Source organism: Colias philodice, chromosome 3 (assembly GCF_061535455.1).
Source record: "Colias philodice isolate Cphi_HAF_F1 chromosome 3, ilColPhil1 Martin Lab GWU primary, whole genome shotgun sequence".
NCBI lineage: Eukaryota > Metazoa > Arthropoda > Insecta > Lepidoptera > Pieridae > Colias > Colias philodice.
The window spans coordinates 11,745,017-11,767,311 of record NC_143088.1 but is presented as its reverse complement, the minus strand read 5'-3'; the positions used below and the strand labels follow the sequence as shown (position 1 = coordinate 11,767,311).

The window sequence follows — 22,295 nt, the reverse complement described above, 5'->3', positions numbered from 1 at the left end:
CTATAAAAAGTGTAATAAAATTAATTTTTATGACGCAAATATGCCTTTTTTAATTTTACCCCAATTTCATCAAGTTTTAATTTTTTGTCAAATCAAATACAAAGTAGGATACCTTAAGTTTCTACTTCTCTACTTTTTTGCTACAAAATAGTTGTATCAGATATTTTTAACTCGATAATGGCTGGACAGATTTCCATGTGTTGTAACAACTCAGGCCCCGGAATCACAGACACAATAGAAAATCTATTGTGTCGTGGCCCGATCGGGCCGTTCGGGGCTCAATGGGCTAATTAATTTTTACATTAACTGCACCTGACTTACATAGAAATTTAAGTACAAAATACTGATGAACAATAATTTTAAGACTATCGAAAATTGCAGAAATAAAACACAAATTAAATACAAAATAATCTTTATTCCCATTCAATTAGGTCTAAATTCCGGAAGACAATGTTCCCATGGATTAGGGGGTGTTTCTTCAGTGAGATACGATGACAATAGCACAGGAGCGCACACGGGAATTCTCTTAGATATCAGCCACCTTGTATCTTGTTCTGATAGTGGGAGACGCTTCACATCCGCGAAGCAGACTGTTACTTCGTCGTTGGAGTAAGGTGGCCTGGAAAATTATTAAATTTACTTGGATTAAAATGAGTTTAGTTTCTTTTTTTAAATGTATGAAATTTCTCTGTAGCATTTTTAGTTGTTAACACGTTCAGAAAGGATTTTTTTTATGAAAATTGAATGACAGTAATTTGAGCGTTATCACCGTATAATACGATCGACATTCCCACATCATACTCACTGTACATCGGGCGTCGTGTTGCCGCCCGTGTCAACAGCCGCCCATTGGATGATACAATTATTGTTTGATATGGTAATTCCAACCCTATCGCAGTACGATAAAGTCGACACTCCTACATTAGTAGTAGTACTCACTGCACATCAGGCTCAGTATCACCACCAAAATCGTCTTAATACAATACCAAAAGGTCTACTATCCTATCGATATATCATATCGCTGAATATCAAGCATGTTGCCATCAGCAGCACGTGCAGTAGCGCAACTAGAACTTACTTTACATCCGCCAATATCGTCCTTATTACGATGCCATAAGAGCGCCTCAGCATAAGACACAATAGCCAAGCGAATATAACCTTTATTGTTCATCAGGTGCAGTACCACCACCGGCTTCCAACAGTCTCGCCAGTAAGCTAAGCCAATCTCACCCTTATCACTAGGAAATAAGAACTTACTGTTCATCAGGTGCAGTACCACCACCGGCTTCCAACAGTCTCGCCAGTAAGCTAAGCCAATCTCACCCTTATCACTAGGAAATAAGAACTTACTGTTTATGCCTCATCACAAGACACGCCAAGCGAATATAACCTTTATCACTAGGAAATAAGAACTTACTGTTCATCAGGTGCAGTACCACCACCGGCTTCCAACAGTCTCGCCAACAACCTTCTCCTAGGCGTTGGTACATGTAACAATGCTACGAGCCCCACAAAGGGCCCCGGGGCCCCACGGGACACTGCACTGCGCCAGCGATACGCAGCGCGAGCTAGGCTTGCTTCCCCCCCGGAGAGGGGGGGTAGGGAGGTCGCTAGGGGGTTGCCCCATTCGTATTCTTCTTCCTGTAAGTATGGAATTGAGTGATCATGTGTAAAATAATTGCTAGAATAGTTATAAAATTTAAATATCAGCGTACGTTTCTAATAATAAAATTATTTTTTATGAGACCTTAAAAATGAATAGCAAGATGTGTTGCCAAGCGTAAAATACGAGAGAGAGCGGATCGAGCAATTTAAAATGTTTATCATAGAAAATACGAAAAAGGGACAATATGGTAGAACAACGTCTGCTGGGGCAACAAAAGATGAATATTTATGATTCGGACCGAGCAGAGCATCTTCTCGCTGCGCCGAGCAGAGCACATAGTGTGACATTAGTTAGTATTGAGCAGCACCTGCAGCAAGCGGCCCGCTGCTCTGCTGCGCGCCACGTACGCGGGGTGCAGCACCCACTTGCCGCCCGCCACCGAGCAGAGCATCTTCTCGCTGCGCCGAGCAGAGCACATAGTGTGACATTAGTTAGTATTGAGCAGCACCTGCAGCAAGCGGCCCGCTGCTCTGCTGCGCGCCACGTACGCGGGGTGCAGCACCCACTTGCCGCCCGCCACCGAGCAGAGCATCTTCTCGCTGCGCCGAGCAGAGCACATAGTGTGACATTAGTTAGTATTGAGCAGCACCTGCAGCAAGCGGCCCGCTGCTCTGCTGCGCGCCACGTACGCGGGGTGCAGCACCCACTTGCCGCCCGCCACCGAGCAGAGCATCTTCTCGCTGCGCCGAGCAGAGCACATAGTGTGACATTAGTTAGTATTGAGCAGCACCTGCAGCAAGCGGCCCGCTGCTCTGCTGCGCGCCACGTACGCGGGGTGCAGCACCCACTTGCCGCCCGCCACCGAGCAGAGCATCTTCTCGCTGCGCCCGGGCAGAGCGCACAGCAGGTGCGTAGCATTCGCGTCCAACTCTGCTCCCTCGCAAACCTCGCCACCCAGGTGCTCTATCATCGCGATTATTTCTTCGCGATTCTGGAATATTCAATGGATGACACTTGAAAATTGCCGGAAAATACGAAACACGGGACAAAAATCAAAACTGTACATAAATGTAAACCTCATCTGAAATATTATTGTTTGTCATAAGCTTAGAAATGTACCAGAACAAATTTGGTGAAGTTTATTTTAGAGATAGTAAGATTTTATATAAAAAGATTTCAGCAAGGCGTTTGAATTATTTGACCATGAAATATTGCTCAAAAACATCACAGAAATGAGTATCAATGGGTGACTCCATCAATGGCGTGTTTCTCTGTACCTCTGAATCGTATTCAACGTTTAAATTCAATGTAACATTTTTAAAATAAAATTAAATTCCATTGGGAGTACTCCAGGGATCACATTTGAGACCAATGTTATTTGTATAGCAAGAATAACATGCTTACAAAACTAAATGTAATTTACCATCTGAATAAATGATTTAAAATTAAAAAAAAATATGTGGCATTCAAGTTGTGAACCACATAAAAACACATTATTGAAGTGAAACTTCTTTAGGCACGTTGAGAGTTTACTCTCAACGTGCCTAAAGAAGTTTCACGGTCACGAAATTTCAAGGTCACGTCTAGCAATACCCTCACGTCATAGAATACGGCGACGATTTTGGATATCTTTGAATCTTTAGATTTTTGAATTTTGCCAAAGAAGTTTCACTTCTGACACGCTATTTTTTTGCACCAAAACTCACATCCACATTAGACGACAGCATGAAACGCTTGATGTCTGGCTGTGTGGCCGCGTCAGTACGCTGTGGTGTTGTATCGTCCCAGCCCACTGTGTTCGGTTGCGATTCCGGACCTGCTTCTACTTCTGGACCTTGGACTGAAAAAAACGTATTTAGTACTAAGTATCTTCTAAAACTTATCGCAAATATATTATGTTCGTGTCGAACCTTATATCTACCTAAACATTATGTTAATGTCACATCCTACTACTATTATAAAAGCGAAAGTTTGTAAGTATGGATGTATGGATGTTTGTTACTCCTTCACGTATAAACTACTGAACCGATTACAATGAAATTTAGCACACATATAGAGGGTAACTTGGATTAACACATAGGATAGGTTTTATCCCGGAAATCCCACGGGAACGGGAACTATGCGGGTTTTCCTTTGAAAACGCGGGCGAAGCCGCGGGCGGAAATCTAGTATTAACATAATGTTTTAGTATATGTCGGCTAAGCTTGAAGGCACTCATTAAAATATCTCTATTTTTGACGTCGTTTTGTTTTGGTATTTTTTCCTTAGTCATTGTAAACTATAAGTCCCTTTGACCTTACATTGGGTATAGGACGGTGGGCTACCCTGTATTGGATTAGCTCACAAAATAATATAACCAAACTTAAATAAAAAATCGCAAACAAATATCGGCACTGCAAACAAAAATCAACCTTATGACTATACACATATAATTCAAAATTCAGCATCACTGCTAGTGGTATACTTGACTTGTTGCTGTTGTTATTGATGTCTGAACTTTGTGAACAAATATCGACCATATCACATACACATAAGGTTCAAAATAACTCACCAGGCGTAACACTAACAGAGTCCCGCGTTCGCTTCGCTCGCTGCGAACTGAGTCGGTTACTTAATGCCGCACTAAGTTTCTGTAATTGAGCATCTACTGCCGCGGTAATGCTTGACTTGGTACTGTTGTTGCTAGGCGTGTTGCTGTTGTTGCTAGACGTGTTGCTTTTGTTGCTTTTAATGTTACTGCTAGGAGTGTTGATGTTGCTATTGCTGTTGCTTTTATTGTTGGTGCTGTTGATGTTGGTTTTGTTGTTGCTGATGGCGCTATCGCTTGCGTTGTTCATACAGCTGGGACTCTGAATGATAATAAATTGAATAGAATAGAGATAGCTATAACGAAAAAGGTGTGTAATCAGACCGGCATCATACTAGATGTAATTACTAACATTAATACTATGTTTTATTTTTATTTTTTACTAACAAATGAAACTGCGATATCCGAATTCTATGCAAAATGAATAAATGAATAAAATATTAGACTCACTAGTTTATTTTTTTAATGCTCCTGCTCTATATCGAAAATTATATAAATTACGAGAATTAGATTTAATTTTTTTTATTGGGTTTAAATGTATTACAAAAATTACTGATCCTAAACTATGCACTTACTTGATGAGTGTGTGACATTCTCGCCATCTTAGGAGGTGGTGTTTCGACATCATCCTAAAAAGAAAACATTATAATGTGAAAACACTTTAATAACTACTTTTTTTGAGTTTATTAAAGACGTATGTAGAGATAAAAAGGTCACTCACTCACACTCACTCACACACACTCACTCAGTAACTCACTAACTTGTAAGTGCAATTTTCTTGGAGCAACGGTGTGTCCTGAAGGCGGAGTAGATGAGTTACCGTTGAACTGAGCGAGATATCGATTCATTATCTCCGATAAAGGCTGTGAAAAAGTATTGTATTAATTTAAATTCAATATAATAAGTTACTTAAATTACGTAGTAAACTTAAATGTTCGTATGTGGTATTTAGTATCTATTTCATTTTCCATTCCAATGTTTTTCTCAATTTGTACAGAGTTTTTATTAAACTACCACAATATAACATTACAATTAATTTACTTTGACTTAGTAGTCATGCTATATTTAACAGGTTTACGCGTCTTTTTCAACTATAAAAGATAAGAAAAGAAAAGTCGAGAATCATGCCAAATTACACTGTTAAAAAAATTATTATCTCCAAATATCTACGGTATGTTTTATAGGAAGATTGTATTGTAAGCTAAAAAAGCTAAAATTTCCTGTAGCATACAAAATATCGAGATTCTTGCCAAATACCCCGCATCCCCGCATATTTACCGTCTGTTTATCCTTAGGCGGCTCTTGTTTCGACGGCAGCTCGTTGACCACCTTCCACAATCGTTTCCTGGACTCCGGAGATAATCTTCCCGAACCCGGCCGTAATGCTGCGCCGAAACCACTATCTGGGGTTTCTATTTGTCGAGCGACTGAAAAATATTTATTGTTAGCCTGGAAGTATTGAACACTAGTGGTCCGCCCCCGCTTCGCCCGTGGTACATATTTACGTTTTCTCTACATTAGAACCATCCTCGTACTTCAAGAAATACAAAAAAAAAAGAATTATCGAAATCGGTTCAGCCGTTCACACGCGATGCCGTGACAACGCGAAACGGGTTTCATTTTTATACAGGGTGTAATCGTTAAGTGTGCACAGGCGATTATTCCGTAACTATTACAGATATCAAAAAACTTTAAACTGATATCCAAATTCCAAAGTACTTAACCTAATGAGTAAAATGGCCATAATAAATTAAAAAAAAAATGAGTGTTCTTGAAACATTTGAAAGTAGCCGTCCATACAACTTAAATATACCAACTATGTTCAATCAAGTTAGGTCATTATATAACAACTGTATAGGTATGAGCGTGTTTTCAGAATTTCCAGTATGAAGCTCCTAAATAATAATACTACTCCTGAATAACAATTAATTGTTAAAAGCTACAATTGAAGAAACGCGGATTAAGTTCCATGTAAGGCTTGAAGTGCAAGCGAGAGCGCGGAACGAGCGACAAAGAAGCATAATCGGACGTTGTCACGTTCAACTATCGTCAGTAAACCGACTTTACAGACAACCAATTTTTTAATGAATCTCATACTCACAAGGATCGTTAGGCGTCCGCACCGGGTCGGAGGGCATTTCCCCGCGTCTCAGCGCTTGCAAGCGGCGCCGGGTGGTCGGGCTATATACGGCTAAATTTGGTGTGGATAAAGCTTCGTCTGGAGTGCGTACTGCTACTTCTGTTCATGTGAATAGATTATTTTATATTTTTAATTGACAAAAAAATACACTTAAAATCGTATTTAAGAATTGTAAATATTTTCCCTGAATAAATGAATAATAAATAAATAATGAAAAGGGAAAACCGTTTAACCTAATGCTGAAGGATTTATAACGGTTTACAATGTTATATATTCAAATACCCTCATAAAAAACTTATGTGGGTATTTTGATATTTATTAACATTGAGGTCTAAAAGTATTATAACATTTCTATTATTCTTCACATATTGAGTGTGTGCGGATTAAATGATGAAAAAAAAAATGGTTAATTTCAAAAACTAGGTGAACAATTAATTACAGATATCTTACCTTTGGCAAAATTATAAAGATATCTCCTTATCTATGATATCTCAAAGAAATTTACCTTGTTTATCAGCCTCTTGAAGTTCCTGCACCCTTTTTGGTGTCTCCTGCGAGTCTCCCCCCAGCAGGCCCTGTCGAGCCATCGCTATATACCGTGACGCGGGCGACATGTCGTCTGAAATTATTTATTTATATTGTTAACGTGATAACGTTTTTAAAATCGTTTTAGTCGGGTGACATGTTCAGAAACTTGTGTCACACCAAAACCTCACGAGCGCGATCGCAGGTATAACGAGAGAGAGACGGACCGATCTCCCGTCTCATCTCGAGCGCTGCCACCAATAAGACGTTATCACGTAAACATCTCGATCGTAAACCTACTTTACAAACAACCAATTTTTTTGTATTGAAACAATAGCCTAAAGGGATTGGTTATTAATCTTCTTACAAAGAAGTTGTATGGAATTTTTCACAATGACAGAAAATCCTTGTCCATTCCTTAGCACAAGGATTTAAGGGTTTTTAAGCACTTTTTAAGGGTTCCATTCAAAAAGGGTAAAACGGGGCCCTATTACTGCAATTATTCGAAAATATACACTTTATTATAATATCGCAACATTGCGATTCATATTAATAAAAAAAAAATAGCTTATTTGTACGGAACCCATATTTCCGCGAGTCGGACTCGATTTTTTTTTTAATTATAAATATTGAAATATTTTCTTACCATTTTGATCAGCCTTCGGCGTATCATCTTTCGCTAAACTCTTCCTCGGCACGTGTGTATCAGCGGGCGGCAACATTTCGTTCTCTTTGTCTCTCTCTTGCTGCTTGTCTTTTCCTATATCCATCCCTGTCTCTCTTTTGTTCTCAAGCTCTTTGCCTTGTGGGGACTCTTCTGGATTTTCTAGAATTGGTGCTGAAATAGATAAATTCATATAAATAAAAAGTTAATTTATTTTAAATCTACAAAAAAGCCTTGTTACAAGTGGTTTACATACTTAGTTCAGAAAATTATAACAATCATTTTAATATATTGTAACTCAGACTAACCACTTTAAACGAAACATTACGGGAGTTACGTCTATAAACCTAAAATGATACGTGTCACGTGACCCACCGGTCCCTGTGACGTCACGCAGCAGCCGGCAGGCTGCGGAACACTCACAATGGGGACACACAGCCGCGACCCACCGATCCACCGGCCCGCCGGCCCGCCGGCCTGCCGACCCACCCCACTCACCCACGGTATCGCCCACGAGGTGCGGCCGCTCGCTGACCCGCCGGCCCGCCGCCGCACAGGCCCGCAGCCAGCCCGCCCGCACGGCCGGCAGGCCCCACTTCACCGCGCCCAGGTACTTGTCGCCGCTCGCCGTGGGGCAGATCAAGTGCGTCGACGCGAGAGCCGTGGCCGTCGTGCGCCGGCAGAAGCGCAGCTGCGTCCTGTAGTAATAGCACATTTTGTACTGAAACTGAATCCAAATAAAATAGTAATAGTAAAAGTAAAGTAAAGTAAGTTAGTTAAGGAGAAATATAACAAATGGCAATTCAATTACCAAACACGCAACCGCACGTAGCAACATCCAGGAACACGTAGTAACCCGTAACATCACGTCGCAACACGTAACAACACGTCGCAACATGTAACAACACGTCACAACAAAGATCAACAACGAGGCAATAATACAAGAAACACTCACGTAGCTCCCAATAACTTGGCCAGCTCGTCCAGGAACGCCCTCTCTAGCCCACTATAAGTGCTGAGACTGGCCACCACTCCGTGTAACGGACCGGGGCCAGACGTCTGCGGTATGGAGACAGGTCGGTGGTAGTACTGGAGCGGCACCAGCTCTTGCTGACTGAGACAGTCTTTCTGTTGAGCAAGAGAACTTTAACATATGAGAGAAAAAGCTATGTTAGTAGATGGACAAATGGATACTTAGACTTCCACGCATGGACGTATAAAAAAAGACGGACGCCGTATTACGAACAAACAACGTGAAGCCACCATAGTAAGCTAGCGATCGTGTAAAGACAATAAACACGCACACACTCTCACCATAGTAAGCTAGTCGGCCGCCATTACGTCGTGAACTACCGACTGATTAACTGCGTCACTGTTTCACAAAAAATATTTAAAATGCCGTCTTGCGTGGTTAAATGGTGTCGCAACAGTACAATTATAAATAACAAAACACGAGGGATTACATTCCACAGGGAAGCAAGTTATTTCTTTTTTGTTTTAATGACAAAATTATTACAGCAAAATTTATAGAAAAAAATACAGCCGCCATTGTCAACAGGACAGCTGTTGCCATGGCAACATGGCACACACACATGGATGTTTCGCCGCCATTACTAGGCTTCACTCAATGTTTAGGCGATATACCGTCCGTCTTTTTTTATACGTCCATGCTTCCACGATTCAAAATCGTTAAATATATTTTCACAATTTATAAATACATAATCTTATAATGCTCCAACAAATTGCCATGCAAATAAATACTACCTACCTATCCACCAAAATTATATGAAAATTTGCGACCAATTGCAATATTAACGATCCAAAACACAGTGATATATTCTATACAAGCTGAGCCTCGCGGTTTTACGAGAATTGATCCGCTGCTGTTGGTCTTAGCGTGATGATATCTAACACCGAAAGAATTACACGAAACAAACAAATAAAATCTTCAGCTTTTTAATCTATATATATAAAACTTATAGGTGACTGATATAGTGATCTATCAACGCACAGCCCAAACCACTGGACGTATCGGGCTGAAATTTGGCATGCAGGTAGATGTCATAACGTAGGCGTCCTCTAAGAAAGGATTTTAGAAAATTCATCCCCCAAGGGGATCAAATAGGAGATGAAAGTTTGTACCATGAAAATTTATCTTTTCCACGCAGGCAAAGCTGCGGGCAACAGCTAGTATTAGTATAGATTGTCATCATCACAATAATGAAAACTAACTATACTCACAATCCAAAACACAGTAATATATTCAATACTATCATCATCACAGTCCCAATCTAGTGGCACGAGGCGGTAACTCCCCCCACCACCCTTCGCGACCAATAGACCACCAGCCGCCGATACTTCCGCGCCTATTTCACTTATCGCTTCTTCTTCTAGACCTTGCACTTCGATTTTAATACCTAAAAATTAACATGTGTTAAAAATCTTAATCATCGATCATTTAACAACTTTAATTTAAGCTGTTTTCAAATGTTTTTATCAACATTCTAGTCAAAAGGACTACACTTATTGGCTACATTTATTACTTCAGAACTTACTAAATGTAATAAATTTTAACAGCCTTCAATCAAAATATACAAAATATATTCAACCTTATTTGCATGACTTTAAAGTCGAATTTCCAAAGACCGAAATTCTACCCTCATTGAACTTTTCGTACCTAAGAGCATTTTTTTTTTGTATATAATTGTTACTAACAATAAGTGTTTCACTGAAGAAGAAATTGAATAGGCAAAAAATGTACTTTCTTTAATTTAAAATATTAAAGACTTACCTCTAAATATCTGTTCGATTTCTTCAGTGGGATCGTCTCCGATATCTTCTGTGATATCAGGATTCTGATTAGTGACGTCATCTGACACAGGGACTGGTACGGGCTCTGGCGTTTTCTCTCGGGGTTCTAAGTTTTCTATAAGAATATACATATTATACATATTATGTACTATATATAATCATTGAGTTATTGTTACTACGTATAGAGAGGATACCACGAACAAAATCTGTGCTGCAAGCGCGGCGGCGCGGGGCGGTTTGTAGATATTCTGCCTCATTATATTTAAGTTTCTTGTTTCTTTTTTTATTTGTATTTTTGTATGTATCCATAATAAACGTATTTTCATTTCATTTAAAAAAATATGAATAAACTTATCAATAAAAACCAATCAATGTAACAAAAAAAATGGTTTGTGACGTTAGCCTCTAACTCGTGTTACAAAGAGTGTAGTAGTAATGCCCTCTCTAGTACGTAGTACATAGTAACTCAATGTATATAATATATATATATTATATATATTATTATTACATATTATTTTCTATAGATTCGTATAAAAAGTACACATAAATGAAGAGTTTTGATTTAGGATATTTTTTTATGAAGTTACAAAACATGTTTAATAAGAGGACATTATGGATACAAATTATTGTGCCCTTCTGAAATCCTAGAAAATTTTGAGTCTTAATTTTCATTTTTTTTTTTTTTTTTTTGGCTCAGTGATTAAGAATCATTTATTTATTTTTAACACTTCATCGTACAAAACAATGCAGGAAATGTGGTACAAATTAATGAGGTACAAAAATTTTGTAATGCCTACATACTACATAATAATCATTCTTTCATTTCATTAACATTCACATATCTGTAAAAAGCAGATCACCACGTTATACTAGCAAATAATTTGGAAAATCCAAAAGTGCACGCCTCATAATTTTTTTTAATAAATATTTATTAATTATTATTTTTGTTTATTTAATAACAATTAAACCACATCGAATCAGACCCTGAAAAATGAAAGGGTTCTATTCCTGAGCATACTCAAGCGTAAGAGAAAAAAAAAGACTCGATTAGTATTTCGGTCGCTATCGTGTTAACAAGAAAAAGGATCCGCACATACAGACACACGGACGTCCAAGACAGAACTTTTTTAAACTGTTTTTTAACTAGTTTAAATAACAAAAATGACATCAAAAATATCATGAACGTTAAAAATAGTGTTTTTTCTTAATATGTGTGTGTATGTATTATCTTACAAGTGCAATGTATGATACATAAAGACATTTTAAGTTTGAAAAATCAGATGTTTTGCGCGAAGTGACAGTAGTACCCACCTCAACGCTTCGCTTATGAGGCGTGCAATAAATAACAATACTTACGACTTAAATAATGGTTAACTATATCATCAACTGGCGCGACTTCCACAGGTTTCGGAGGAGGTAAGTTGAGCGGTTCATGTAAAAGTTGCAAGTTGCGTTTGCTCATTGGAGACGCTTGTTCTATTGGCGGCTTGCGGGATTTCACGGGAGTAGTGGCTTGCGTGTCAAAGAGGTACTGGAAGGGAGATATTGATTTTTTTTTTTAATTAAAAATATTATTTTTTTTACAATCTATGGTCTATCTATACTCACTACATAGTATAAAACAAAGTCGCTTTCTCTGTCCCTATGTATGCTTAAATGTTTAAAACTACGCAACGGATTTTGATGCGGTTTTTTTTTAATAGATAGAGTGATTCAAGAGGAAGGTTTTAGTATATAATTTATTATGTTTTAGATAAAGCGGGCGAAGCCGCGGGCGACAAGCTAGTAATATTATAAAGCTGAAGAGTTTGTTTGTTTGAACGCGCTAATCTCAGGAACTACTGGCACACCTCGGACACTCCATACAAAATTATCGTTTTGACAGTCACACTGTAGAGACTGCAAATGTGTGTGTTAACACTTTATCGTTGGCACATTTGGGACTAGCGTAAAAAAAATTCGAGATTTTCAGATGAAATACATCCGTAAACAGCTCAATATCTAACCATTTTCTACGAAAAACGATAATCACAAATCCAAAATAATAAAATTACTTTAAGTCAATTTGATTAATGTTGTCAATCTTCGTTGCGGATACGCAACGAAGATTGACAACATTAAATCAAATTTTTCTACAAGGACGATAGTCCTTGTAGAAAAATGTGGACCATTTATAGCGTGATCGTGCGGGGTGAGGTAAGTGTTTAATTTTGGCGGGAGGCGGAGAGTGTCCGTTCTGTAGCGTTTAGCTACTATTATGTATTCTGTGCTACTGGTTCGATTTGAAACACCTGCCCCTCCGGCAGCGCTGCGGCGGCCCGCACGCTGTGCGCCAGCCAGTCGGCCCGCAGCACGGGCGCGGCGGGCAGGGCCAGCACTGCGGCCCGCGCGGCGCGCTGCGAGCCGGCGGCGGTGTGCGTGACGCGCTCGTGCGGCGCGTCGTACCGCACGCCCCCCCCCACACACCTGCCCCTCCGGCAGCGCTGCGGCGGCCCGCACGCTGTGCGCCAGCCAGTCGGCCCGCAGCACGGGCGCGGCGGGCAGGGCCAGCACTGCGGCCCGCGCGGCGCGCTGCGAGCCGGCGGCGGTGTGCGTGACGCGCTCGTGCGGCGCGTCGTACCGCACGCCCCCCCCCACACACCTGCCCCTCCGGCAGCGCTGCGGCGGCCCGCACGCTGTGCGCCAGCCAGTCGGCCCGCAGCACGGGCGCGGCGGGCAGGGCCAGCACTGCGGCCCGCGCGGCGCGCTGCGAGCCGGCGGCGGTGTGCGTGACGCGCTCGTGCGGCGCGTCGTACCGCACGCCCCCCCCCACACACCTGCCCCTCCGGCAGCGCTGCGGCGGCCCGCACGCTGTGCGCCAGCCAGTCGGCCCGCAGCACGGGCGCGGCGGGCAGGGCCAGCACTGCGGCCCGCGCGGCGCGCTGCGAGCCGGCGGCGGTGTGCGTGACGCGCTCGTGCGGCGCGTCGTACCGCACGCCCCCCCCCACACACCTGCCCCTCCGGCAGCGCTGCGGCGGCCCGCACGCTGTGCGCCAGCCAGTCGGCCCGCAGCACGGGCGCGGCGGGCAGGGCCAGCACTGCGGCCCGCGCGGCGCGCTGCGAGCCGGCGGCGGTGTGCGTGACGCGCTCGTGCGGCGCGTCGTACCGCACGCCCCCCCCCACACACCTGCCCCTCCGGCAGCGCTGCGGCGGCCCGCACGCTGTGCGCCAGCCAGTCGGCCCGCAGCACGGGCGCGGCGGGCAGGGCCAGCACTGCGGCCCGCGCGGCGCGCTGCGAGCCGGCGGCGGTGTGCGTGACGCGCTCGTGCGGCGCGTCGTACCGCACGCCGCCGCACCGCGACACGCACGCGGCGGCGCGCTCGCGGCACACGCCCTCCATGCCCGTCACCCAGATCTGTAACACGCGAACATTTCAAACATTTTATCGTCAAAATGACACGCCATTCACGAGATTTGAAAAAAAAGACGGGTTGCACTCCGGGAGTGCCGGCAGAAGTGAAAACTTGATTATTAACGTTGAGCATGTTTGATATTTTGGAATGGTATCCGTCTTACGCATGAAATATAAAAGCTAAAAAAAAAAAGTCCGTCTTACGCTTTTTCGATCAGATCACGTGTCCTGACGCGAGTTTAAGATTTTATACCCAACGCCGCTAAAGAAGTTTTCACTTCAAAAATCCGTATTGAGTATGATGATAGCAACACACTAGTATTTAAAAAAAAAGACGGGGGATGCACTCCGGGAGTGGCTGCAGAAGTGAAAACATGATTATTAACGTTGAGCATGTTTGATATTTTGGAATGGTATCCGTCTTACGCTTTTTCGATCAGGTCACGTGTCCTGACGCGAGTTTAAGATTTTATACCAATTACAGAAAAAGTGCTCAACGCCGCTAAAGAAGTTTTCACTTCAATAACACGCCATTCACAAGATTAAAAAAACCGTATTGAGTATGATGATAGCAACCACACTAGTATTAAAAAAAAAGACGTGTGGCACTCGGGGACTGTCGCGGTAAAGCTATTGCATAGCATGCCTTCAAGCCACACCTCCGAGCCCGTCGGAGTGGGGAGCGTGAGGTTTTTTCGTTACGGAATTTCTGGATTCGGTCCCCGCGCTCAAGGCCCGCGATAGAAGCTATGCCATAGCTTTAAAAAAATCCGTATTAAATATCATAATAGCAATCACACTGGTATTAAAAAAACAAAAAAGTCATCTTTTTAAATAAAATAAATACTCACACAAAATCCATCGAAAATTGGTCCAGCCTTTTTGATCAGACTCATGTCAAAATTCTCAAACGCTTCAACGATATCTCTATCCATTGACATATCTGCTTTCTTGACTTCTTGCGATAGCTGGAAATAGAATAAAATCACGTATCAAAATAAATTAGAATGTGACCAACGTTAAGCCAACCAATTTTAAACATAACTTACCTTCACTCTACCAGAGAGCGTGGTTACATCCGCTGACCGTGTCTCATCTACAAAGTTACTTGGCGGCCTCAGGTTCGTTATTCGCGAGAAATTTAAACCTGATGATGCATAAAAATTCGTATAAAAGCAATGATTCTTATGGATTGAAAAAAAAATGAAATAAAAAAAAAATCCAGTGTCACTTTGTCTTTTTGTATTGTATCACCGTCACCTTCATGTTATTAATTATATGACTGAAATTACACACAGCTCACTCATCAGCGGTAAGCAGGAGGTAGAGGCACTATCGACATATACTTGTGCAGTGGTAATATGACCAAGGTGTATCAATAAAAAACTAACTTATATCGAAAACACTTCACTCATATCAGCAATGTATATAAATACAACTCACTCATATTGCACATATCCCACTCAAATCAGCAACGTATATCAACACAACTCACTCATATGACACATAACCCACTCATATCACCCATTTATATAAAAAAGACGTGTGGCACTCGGGGGCTGCTGCGGAAAGCTATTGCATGCTATGCCTTCAAGCCACACCTCCGCCCGTCGGAGTGGGGAGCGTGAGGTTTTCCGTTACGCAATTTCTGGATTCGGTCCCGCTCAAGGCCCGCGATAGAAGCCCCACTCAAATCAACAACATATATCAACACAACTCACTCATATTGCACATAACCCACTCATATCGCCCATGTATATAAAAACAACTCACTCATATCAGGAAGTCTATGTTCAGCAAGTGGTGAAGACGTAGAGGCTCCAGTGACCTTATACTTGAGCAATGGTAAAGCAACACCACGGGCAGCGGAATCTATCACCCAAGATGGTAGCACGCATGCTTTGCCGTATTCCAATGCGGCCTTGTATTTCTCGCTGCCTATGCCTTCTCTACAAAAAAATAAAATTAAAAAAAAAACTTGATGATAAATTTTTGAAAATTTGTAGCTTTGCATTTAAAACTAAAAATTCTAATATGTAGATGATTTGGACAAATATTTCTTGATATTTTTTAGCGTGATATTTTGATTTTCTTTTGTTGCCAAAAATCTATTCTTTTTGCATACATAAAATTATTTGAATCTATTGTTATAGTGTTTGTTGTACAAATAACAATTTTAATAAAAAAAACTCTTGCAAATATTTGAGAAAATTTAATATTTCAAATAGAAACTTACTTAGTAAGCACAACAACATCTGTTGTCTCACTCTGGAAAGCTCCAGAGAAGGATCCACCATTGTCATTCACTAATTTCATTATTGTTTGTTTTTCGCGTTTTGATATCCCCGATGTAGTAACCTAATAAAGATATAAAATAAACTTAATTAATAAAGACAAATAAATGAATGAAACAATAAATTGTTTACATAAAACTATCAAAAACAATATTTTAATTGGTTCAATGGAAAAAACTAAATTAAGTTATTATTAATTACAAACAACTATGTAAACATCATTGAAAATAATTTAAAGATGAAATCAAAAATTTTCTTCAATTGAATTAACAAGAAAATCAATATAAAATACTACTAGTGAAATCTCAGACAAAAATTTGAATAAGTATTAAAAATTCTTCCAACTCAATTTTATAGTCCAGGATCCTTCGCCCATTTTTGCACGTGATTACTATCAAGCTAATTTTCCGTGAGTAGCTGTATTTTGATGAGACGCCCAATAATTTCCTGTACGAAACTCTCAATTGTGGTAGCTAACAGAGGTAACAAGGATAAAATGTGTTGATTTGATGGTTCTCAATCACATCTCACGGAAAATTAGCTTGATAGTAATCAAGTGCAAAAATGGGCGATGGATCCTGAACTATTACCTGCAAATTTGTAAATGGTGGCAGTCGATGACAGTCGAAATCTGATGAAGATCCATTTATATTTAATTGTAAAGATGCCTCCCACACAGCTTCCACCCATGTTTCGCTCATTATTGGTATACCTTTTTCCACTGATTTCTGTAAAACATTTATTTTTCTAAATATTACATGTACAAAACAAAGGAAAATACATGAATAGAATAAATAATTTTTAATTTAAATATGAATTACACCTAAATATCTATGCTATGTTACCTTAAGAATTAAGAAAATACTGTAAATTCTAGATTATTCTGTACCATAAATTATTTACTTTAGATATTTAATATTTTAAATGAAGATGGTATATAGCCCAAAAACCTATGCTAGGTTTTATAATGGGCCGAAAAACACTATCACATTCAATAGAAAAGAAAATTATTAACAGTTTTTCCTTACAATATATTTATCTGAAAGAACAGTATCAGATATGAGATGTGTAGTCTCTTCTGTCAATACTGTGCTGTAGATACCTCCCATCCAATGCACTTTCTTCTTGATATTCTCCTAAAAGATAACAAAATATAATAAATGTTTATAAATAACTGGGTAAATAATATAATATAAGGGTACAATAATATGGTCAAATATTATAACCTTGTACTGTTTATATTTAAAATCTTATTATTATATTTGCAGAATATATCAATCTGCAGGTGGGTTTTGGATATTTTGATGAAAGAAGGAATAGAATTAGGTAGGATAGATATTTATTATGAAATTATAAGTAATACAATGAATAGAACCATTTTTCTGATAAATAATCTATACTAATATTATAAAGCTGAAGAGTTTGTTTGTTTGTTTGAACGCACTAATCGCGGGAACTACTGGTCCGATTTGAAAAATTCTTTCAGTGTTAGATAGCCCATTTATCAAGGAAGGCTATAGGCTATTTATCAACATGCTAAGACCAACAGGAGGGGAGCAATGCGGGTGAAACCGCGGGGAACAGCTAGTTCAAGTATAAGCTTACTTATTACACACACACAATATTATTTATTAAACTTCACATTAATACCACAAAAAAATATATAATTTTTTTTAATACATAATTTTGCACAAAAATTATATGTAATATCTCAACAAAAACTAACCTTCTGTTGTTTAGACAACCCACTGGCAGTGATCACAATGCCTCTCATAGCTATAGTATACACAGGTTCTGGACCAGAGGGTATCGGAGTCCCCTCTGTGAGACAGCATGATAAACATCGAGGACCAACCAATCTATAACAAAAAAATGTTTGCCTAAGTTCAAGGTATACTTTCGTGAAATACTGTGTGTTTAAAATTGATAAAGGACAAGCCTTATCAATAATAATAATAAAATATATGATATTAAGTAATCATTATTTGTTTAGTGAATGAATTCAAATAAATAAAACATTTCAACATTCACCATTCAAAACCATTTAAGTTACAAACTCAAATATATTTATTCATTTACTAATAAATAATTATAATAGGATAGGTGTATACTTACAAGCATTTTGTCAACTTCAATCTCTCAAAGAGTTCACTGGAAAAATCAGACAATACAAACACATTTCTTTTTGTGAGTCCATCGAATTTCTTCCACTGTGTCTCCTGTACCCATTGGGCTTGTATACCTCCTCCAGAATGTTGTTCACAGGCCTACAAGTATAGATATACAGGAATATTAGACTCTTTTCTTTGTATTTATTGACATTTTAAAGTATATTTGTATTCAATTGATCAATCGTTTGTATCTAACACTTAAAATTCAATATTGAGCAAATATGATTGTAACAAAATAACGTCAACATAATATCTAACCTTTCGTTTAAATTCATTACGTTAAGCAGATAAAGTTACACTTAAAAGTTATACTTGACAGGGCATTGATTAAGCTTAACCAACTTATGCATTCTAAACTAATATTATATCAGTATTCACAATCAGAACATTCAATTTAACTCACTGTAAACGCCAACTTCATTTCTTCGGAACAATCATCTTCACTCGCCAAGTTTTTCGGGATTATAAAGGTAACGTTTATATCTTCCGACATATTGCTAAATGTTTATATTTTATATCTAGTTAAATACTTAAATGCATGGCTGATGTTCCTAAAATATTGTGCTCACAGATAACTATATAATATTAGATTGTGCTCACAAAACTGTCGGAGCGCGCGAATTATTTACAAATTACAAAATTTCTGACAGATCACAGAATGTCAGCCTTATGTCAGCCTACTGCTGTCATAATAAATCAGCAGTTGTCACTTGTCTATGATAATGCAAAATATTTAAGAACAGTTTTTTTTCTGTTCTGTGCAAGTTCTGTGATAAGTGATAACATTAAAATAAAATTTAACCCAGTCTCGCGCAAAATTAATTTAAATATTAATTTATTAATCATTTATAACGATTGAAGCCAATACTACAAATAAAGTAAAAGAAGTAATATAACCATTACATTGTATGTTATTATGCTAAGCACTGTTGAAGAAACACATATCATAAATATTTATTTTTATTTTATTATATTAACGTGAAGTGAAGCAAAAACTAAATAAATTTTTCTTGCAAAAAGATCTGTGAAGACTTGTCCCGTTTTCCAATTACAGCACTAGAGCGCATTATGCGGCATTGTGTGCGGCATAATGCTTAACGTTGAATGTTCCAACTACAGCAACGCTTCGCACAATCGAGCACTAGAAAAAGTAATGCGCGTGAATTGATGGCTGTTTTCCAATTACTGAGCATATTGCGATTCAGTGCCGCACAATGCCGAATTATTCTGATGCTTAATTGGAACATGAAACGCACCAGCAGGTTGCGCTAAAGCTCAGTGTTGAAAAAAAAAATATTCATAGAGTTAGCTATAACCTCATTAATGTGTAAATAAAGTGGTATACATAATAATTGGTTGAAAAATATTTACGGTTATTTTAAGTAATTTGGATTTTGATTATTTCGTTAACATTTTTTTCAACGTTTGTATCTTTATCCATACTTATATTTATTTTTTTAACATAATTTGAATTAACTTTGATTATTTCGAAAAAACTACAATGAAACGAAAGCTTTATAAATTTTTTTCCAACAATTAATAATTACTATATAACGATAAATCGATTGCACGCATCAATTCACGCGCATTACTTTTTCTAGTGCTCGATTGTGCGAAGCATTGCTGTAGTTGGAACATTCAACGTTAAGCATTATGCCGCATAATGCGCTCTAGTGCTGTAATTGGAAAACGGGGGATGCGTGCAATCCGATTTATCGTTAGTAATTATTAATTGTTGCAAAAAATTGTAAAGCTTTCGTTTCATTGTAGTTTTTTCGAAATAATCAAAGTTAATTCAAATTGTGTAAAAAAAATTAATATAAGTATGGATGAAGGTACAAACCACAGAAAAAAATGTTAATGAAATAATCAAAATCTAAGATCAAAATCCAAATTACATAAAATAACCGTAAATATTTTTCAACCAATTATTATGTATACCACTTTATTTACACATTAATGAGGTTATTGCTAACTCTATGAATATTTTTTTTCAACACTGAACTTAGCGCAACCTGCTGGTGCGTTTCATGTTCCAATTAAGCATTAGCATAATTCGGCATTGTGCGGCACTGAGTCGCATTATGCTCTGTAATTGGAAAACAGCCCAAGGTCTGAAAAAGATATACTAAAAAAAATAACACACTAGGTTGACGTTTGACATATTTTGAATTTGGAATTTGACATTTATCGATCGACGATATTTTGGGGGAGAGAGGTTGAGAGGTTATGTTTAGGTGTGAAATGTGAATAATGTTTTGACCGAACTAACCCAGAAAAGGAGGAATATTTCTTGATAAATAAAAAGTCTTTCTAACACAAACAAAAATGTTGTATGACGACTTTAAGCCGATCGTGGATCTCGTTCTCAACAATTGGACGGCATTACAGTTAGCCGTAGAACATGGAATGGGTGCGCCTGGCGGGGAAAAGGTAAATAAATATAATTATTGTTTTTAGGGACTCGCAGATACTTATTCTATGCAGTCTTTCCTAAGAGATGTTCATTAACACTGTATATATGGTTACCTATTTAAGCCGCGTCAAAGAGAAAATAACAACAAAAACGGAATTATTTTAGCATAGGTTGTACGGCGATCAAATTAAATTATTACAATCATAAATTATTGTTTTACAATGCTTTAGCATAATTTATTGATTTTAATGTTCATTTTCATACTTTTACATGCCCAGGTAATTTCAATAATCTAGATATCTATTATTTAGTTTAGAAAATCAATAAGGTTCCGTTTCTGTATGAAGGTGTCCAAATCAACAGACAGACATATCAAAAATATTATATATTTAATTTCCAGACAGCACAACTCATGTCAGTATATGTAGCGAGATTTTGTGTGGAAAATATTGTGGACGCAGATGAATTAACTGAAGTACTAGAGGATTTGATGGATGAAGAATTTGAAACTGTATGCCACGATAACTCCCCGAGAGGTGTGTCCGTACTGTATACATTTTTATTCAATGCTGAATTATTTCAAGTACTGGAATACTTATAGAGTGACTCTTGAAGCGTACTAAATTGTGTAAAATATATAAAGCAATAAATAAGTTAATTTAGGCTAAGTAATTTTGCTGCTTAATTACACTTCTGCTATAAAACATATTTTTCCCGTTTATCTTACTACTAAGATGCAGCATTCCAGTTTGGTAAATTATTACTGTATATTGATAATCTTCCATTTTTGATGGATTCAAATTCCAAAATCAAGTTCTTATGTTATTCAATCTGTAAAGTAAGTAATACTTTAACAACTTATGTTTTCAGAGGTTGCAACATTACTGCTAACTTTCCTCACTTTATTGAAGGATGGTCACCATGAAGAACTAAGAAACAGAATTGAAGCATTGCCAAAATGTCAGAAATGGTTGAGCACACCTATTCATGAATCTGTACCACCACAGGTATCTTGTTACTTTGTTTTATCTAACTTAATGCCCGGAACTTTCCCTGCTTTAAAAGAACCACTCTATCTATTGAAGAAAACTGCAACAAAATATGTTGCATTGTTTTGAAGATCTGAACCATTATAGAGTCAGACAGGCAGGGAGAAGTGACTATGTTTGTAGTGATTGCACATATTTTTTCAAAACCACTATATTCATTTCTTGTTCCCTATAACATAAGTAATGATACTGATATGATGAATGAATATTCTGTATGATCTTCAAATTTTTTTTTAGTGTCATGGCAACCCTGACGATGATACAACCAGCAGTAGTGGTGAGGATGAACCAGAGAATGCAATAAATAATGGAACTGGATCTCAACAACAAAACGCAGAACCTGAACCTATGGAAGAAGATGTTGACCCAGGATGGACTGTTGTTCGAACGAGAAGGAAAAAATGAATTTATAGATTTAAGAAAGAATATTATTATTTTATCTTTAATGGAGATCATGTAGCATTTACACTGTAGATGTTATTCCGTTTTAGTGTATTTTTATTTATTTTATAATAAATGCACGTATTGTTATCTTTGGTTGTTTTTTTTTTTATTGATGAGATGAGATGAGATGATTTTAGTGAGGAATATTAAATTATATATTTTGATGAATCAAAAGTGCTTAAAGAAGTCTTATTCAT

General features: G+C 38.4%; 2 protein-coding genes across 2 annotated transcripts; one reads left to right on the top strand and one right to left on the bottom strand.

Annotated features, from left to right (window-relative positions):
* Window positions 1-395: 395 nt before the first annotated feature.
* mus101 (mutagen-sensitive 101) lies at window positions 396-18,753 on the bottom strand. The gene is made up of 26 exons (XM_089714918.1): window positions 18,593-18,753; window positions 18,134-18,285; window positions 17,745-17,877; window positions 17,047-17,154; window positions 16,609-16,746; window positions 15,961-16,082; window positions 15,498-15,673; window positions 14,774-14,871; window positions 14,576-14,692; window positions 13,500-13,727; window positions 11,690-11,864; window positions 10,314-10,448; window positions 9,764-9,939; window positions 8,478-8,650; window positions 8,021-8,220; window positions 7,505-7,696; window positions 6,839-6,952; window positions 6,295-6,432; window positions 5,472-5,620; window positions 4,955-5,056; window positions 4,769-4,822; window positions 4,158-4,455; window positions 3,313-3,446; window positions 2,397-2,597; window positions 1,418-1,641; window positions 396-619 (listed from the first exon to the last, which is right to left on the bottom strand). The coding sequence occupies exons 1-26, from the start codon at window positions 18,680-18,682 to the stop codon at window positions 424-426; spliced, it is 4,023 nt and encodes a 1,340-aa protein (XP_089571044.1). The 5' UTR covers window positions 18,683-18,753; the 3' UTR covers window positions 396-423.
* Window positions 18,754-20,371: 1,618 nt separating this feature from the next.
* Window positions 20,372-22,185, top strand: LOC149490062 (pre-rRNA-processing protein TSR2 homolog). Its single transcript, XM_089715003.1, has 4 exons — window positions 20,372-20,622; window positions 21,006-21,141; window positions 21,476-21,612; window positions 21,892-22,185. The coding sequence occupies exons 1-4, from the start codon at window positions 20,518-20,520 to the stop codon at window positions 22,057-22,059; spliced, it is 546 nt and encodes a 181-aa protein (XP_089571129.1). The 5' UTR covers window positions 20,372-20,517; the 3' UTR covers window positions 22,060-22,185.
* The last annotated feature ends 110 nt before the right edge of the window (window positions 22,186-22,295 follow it).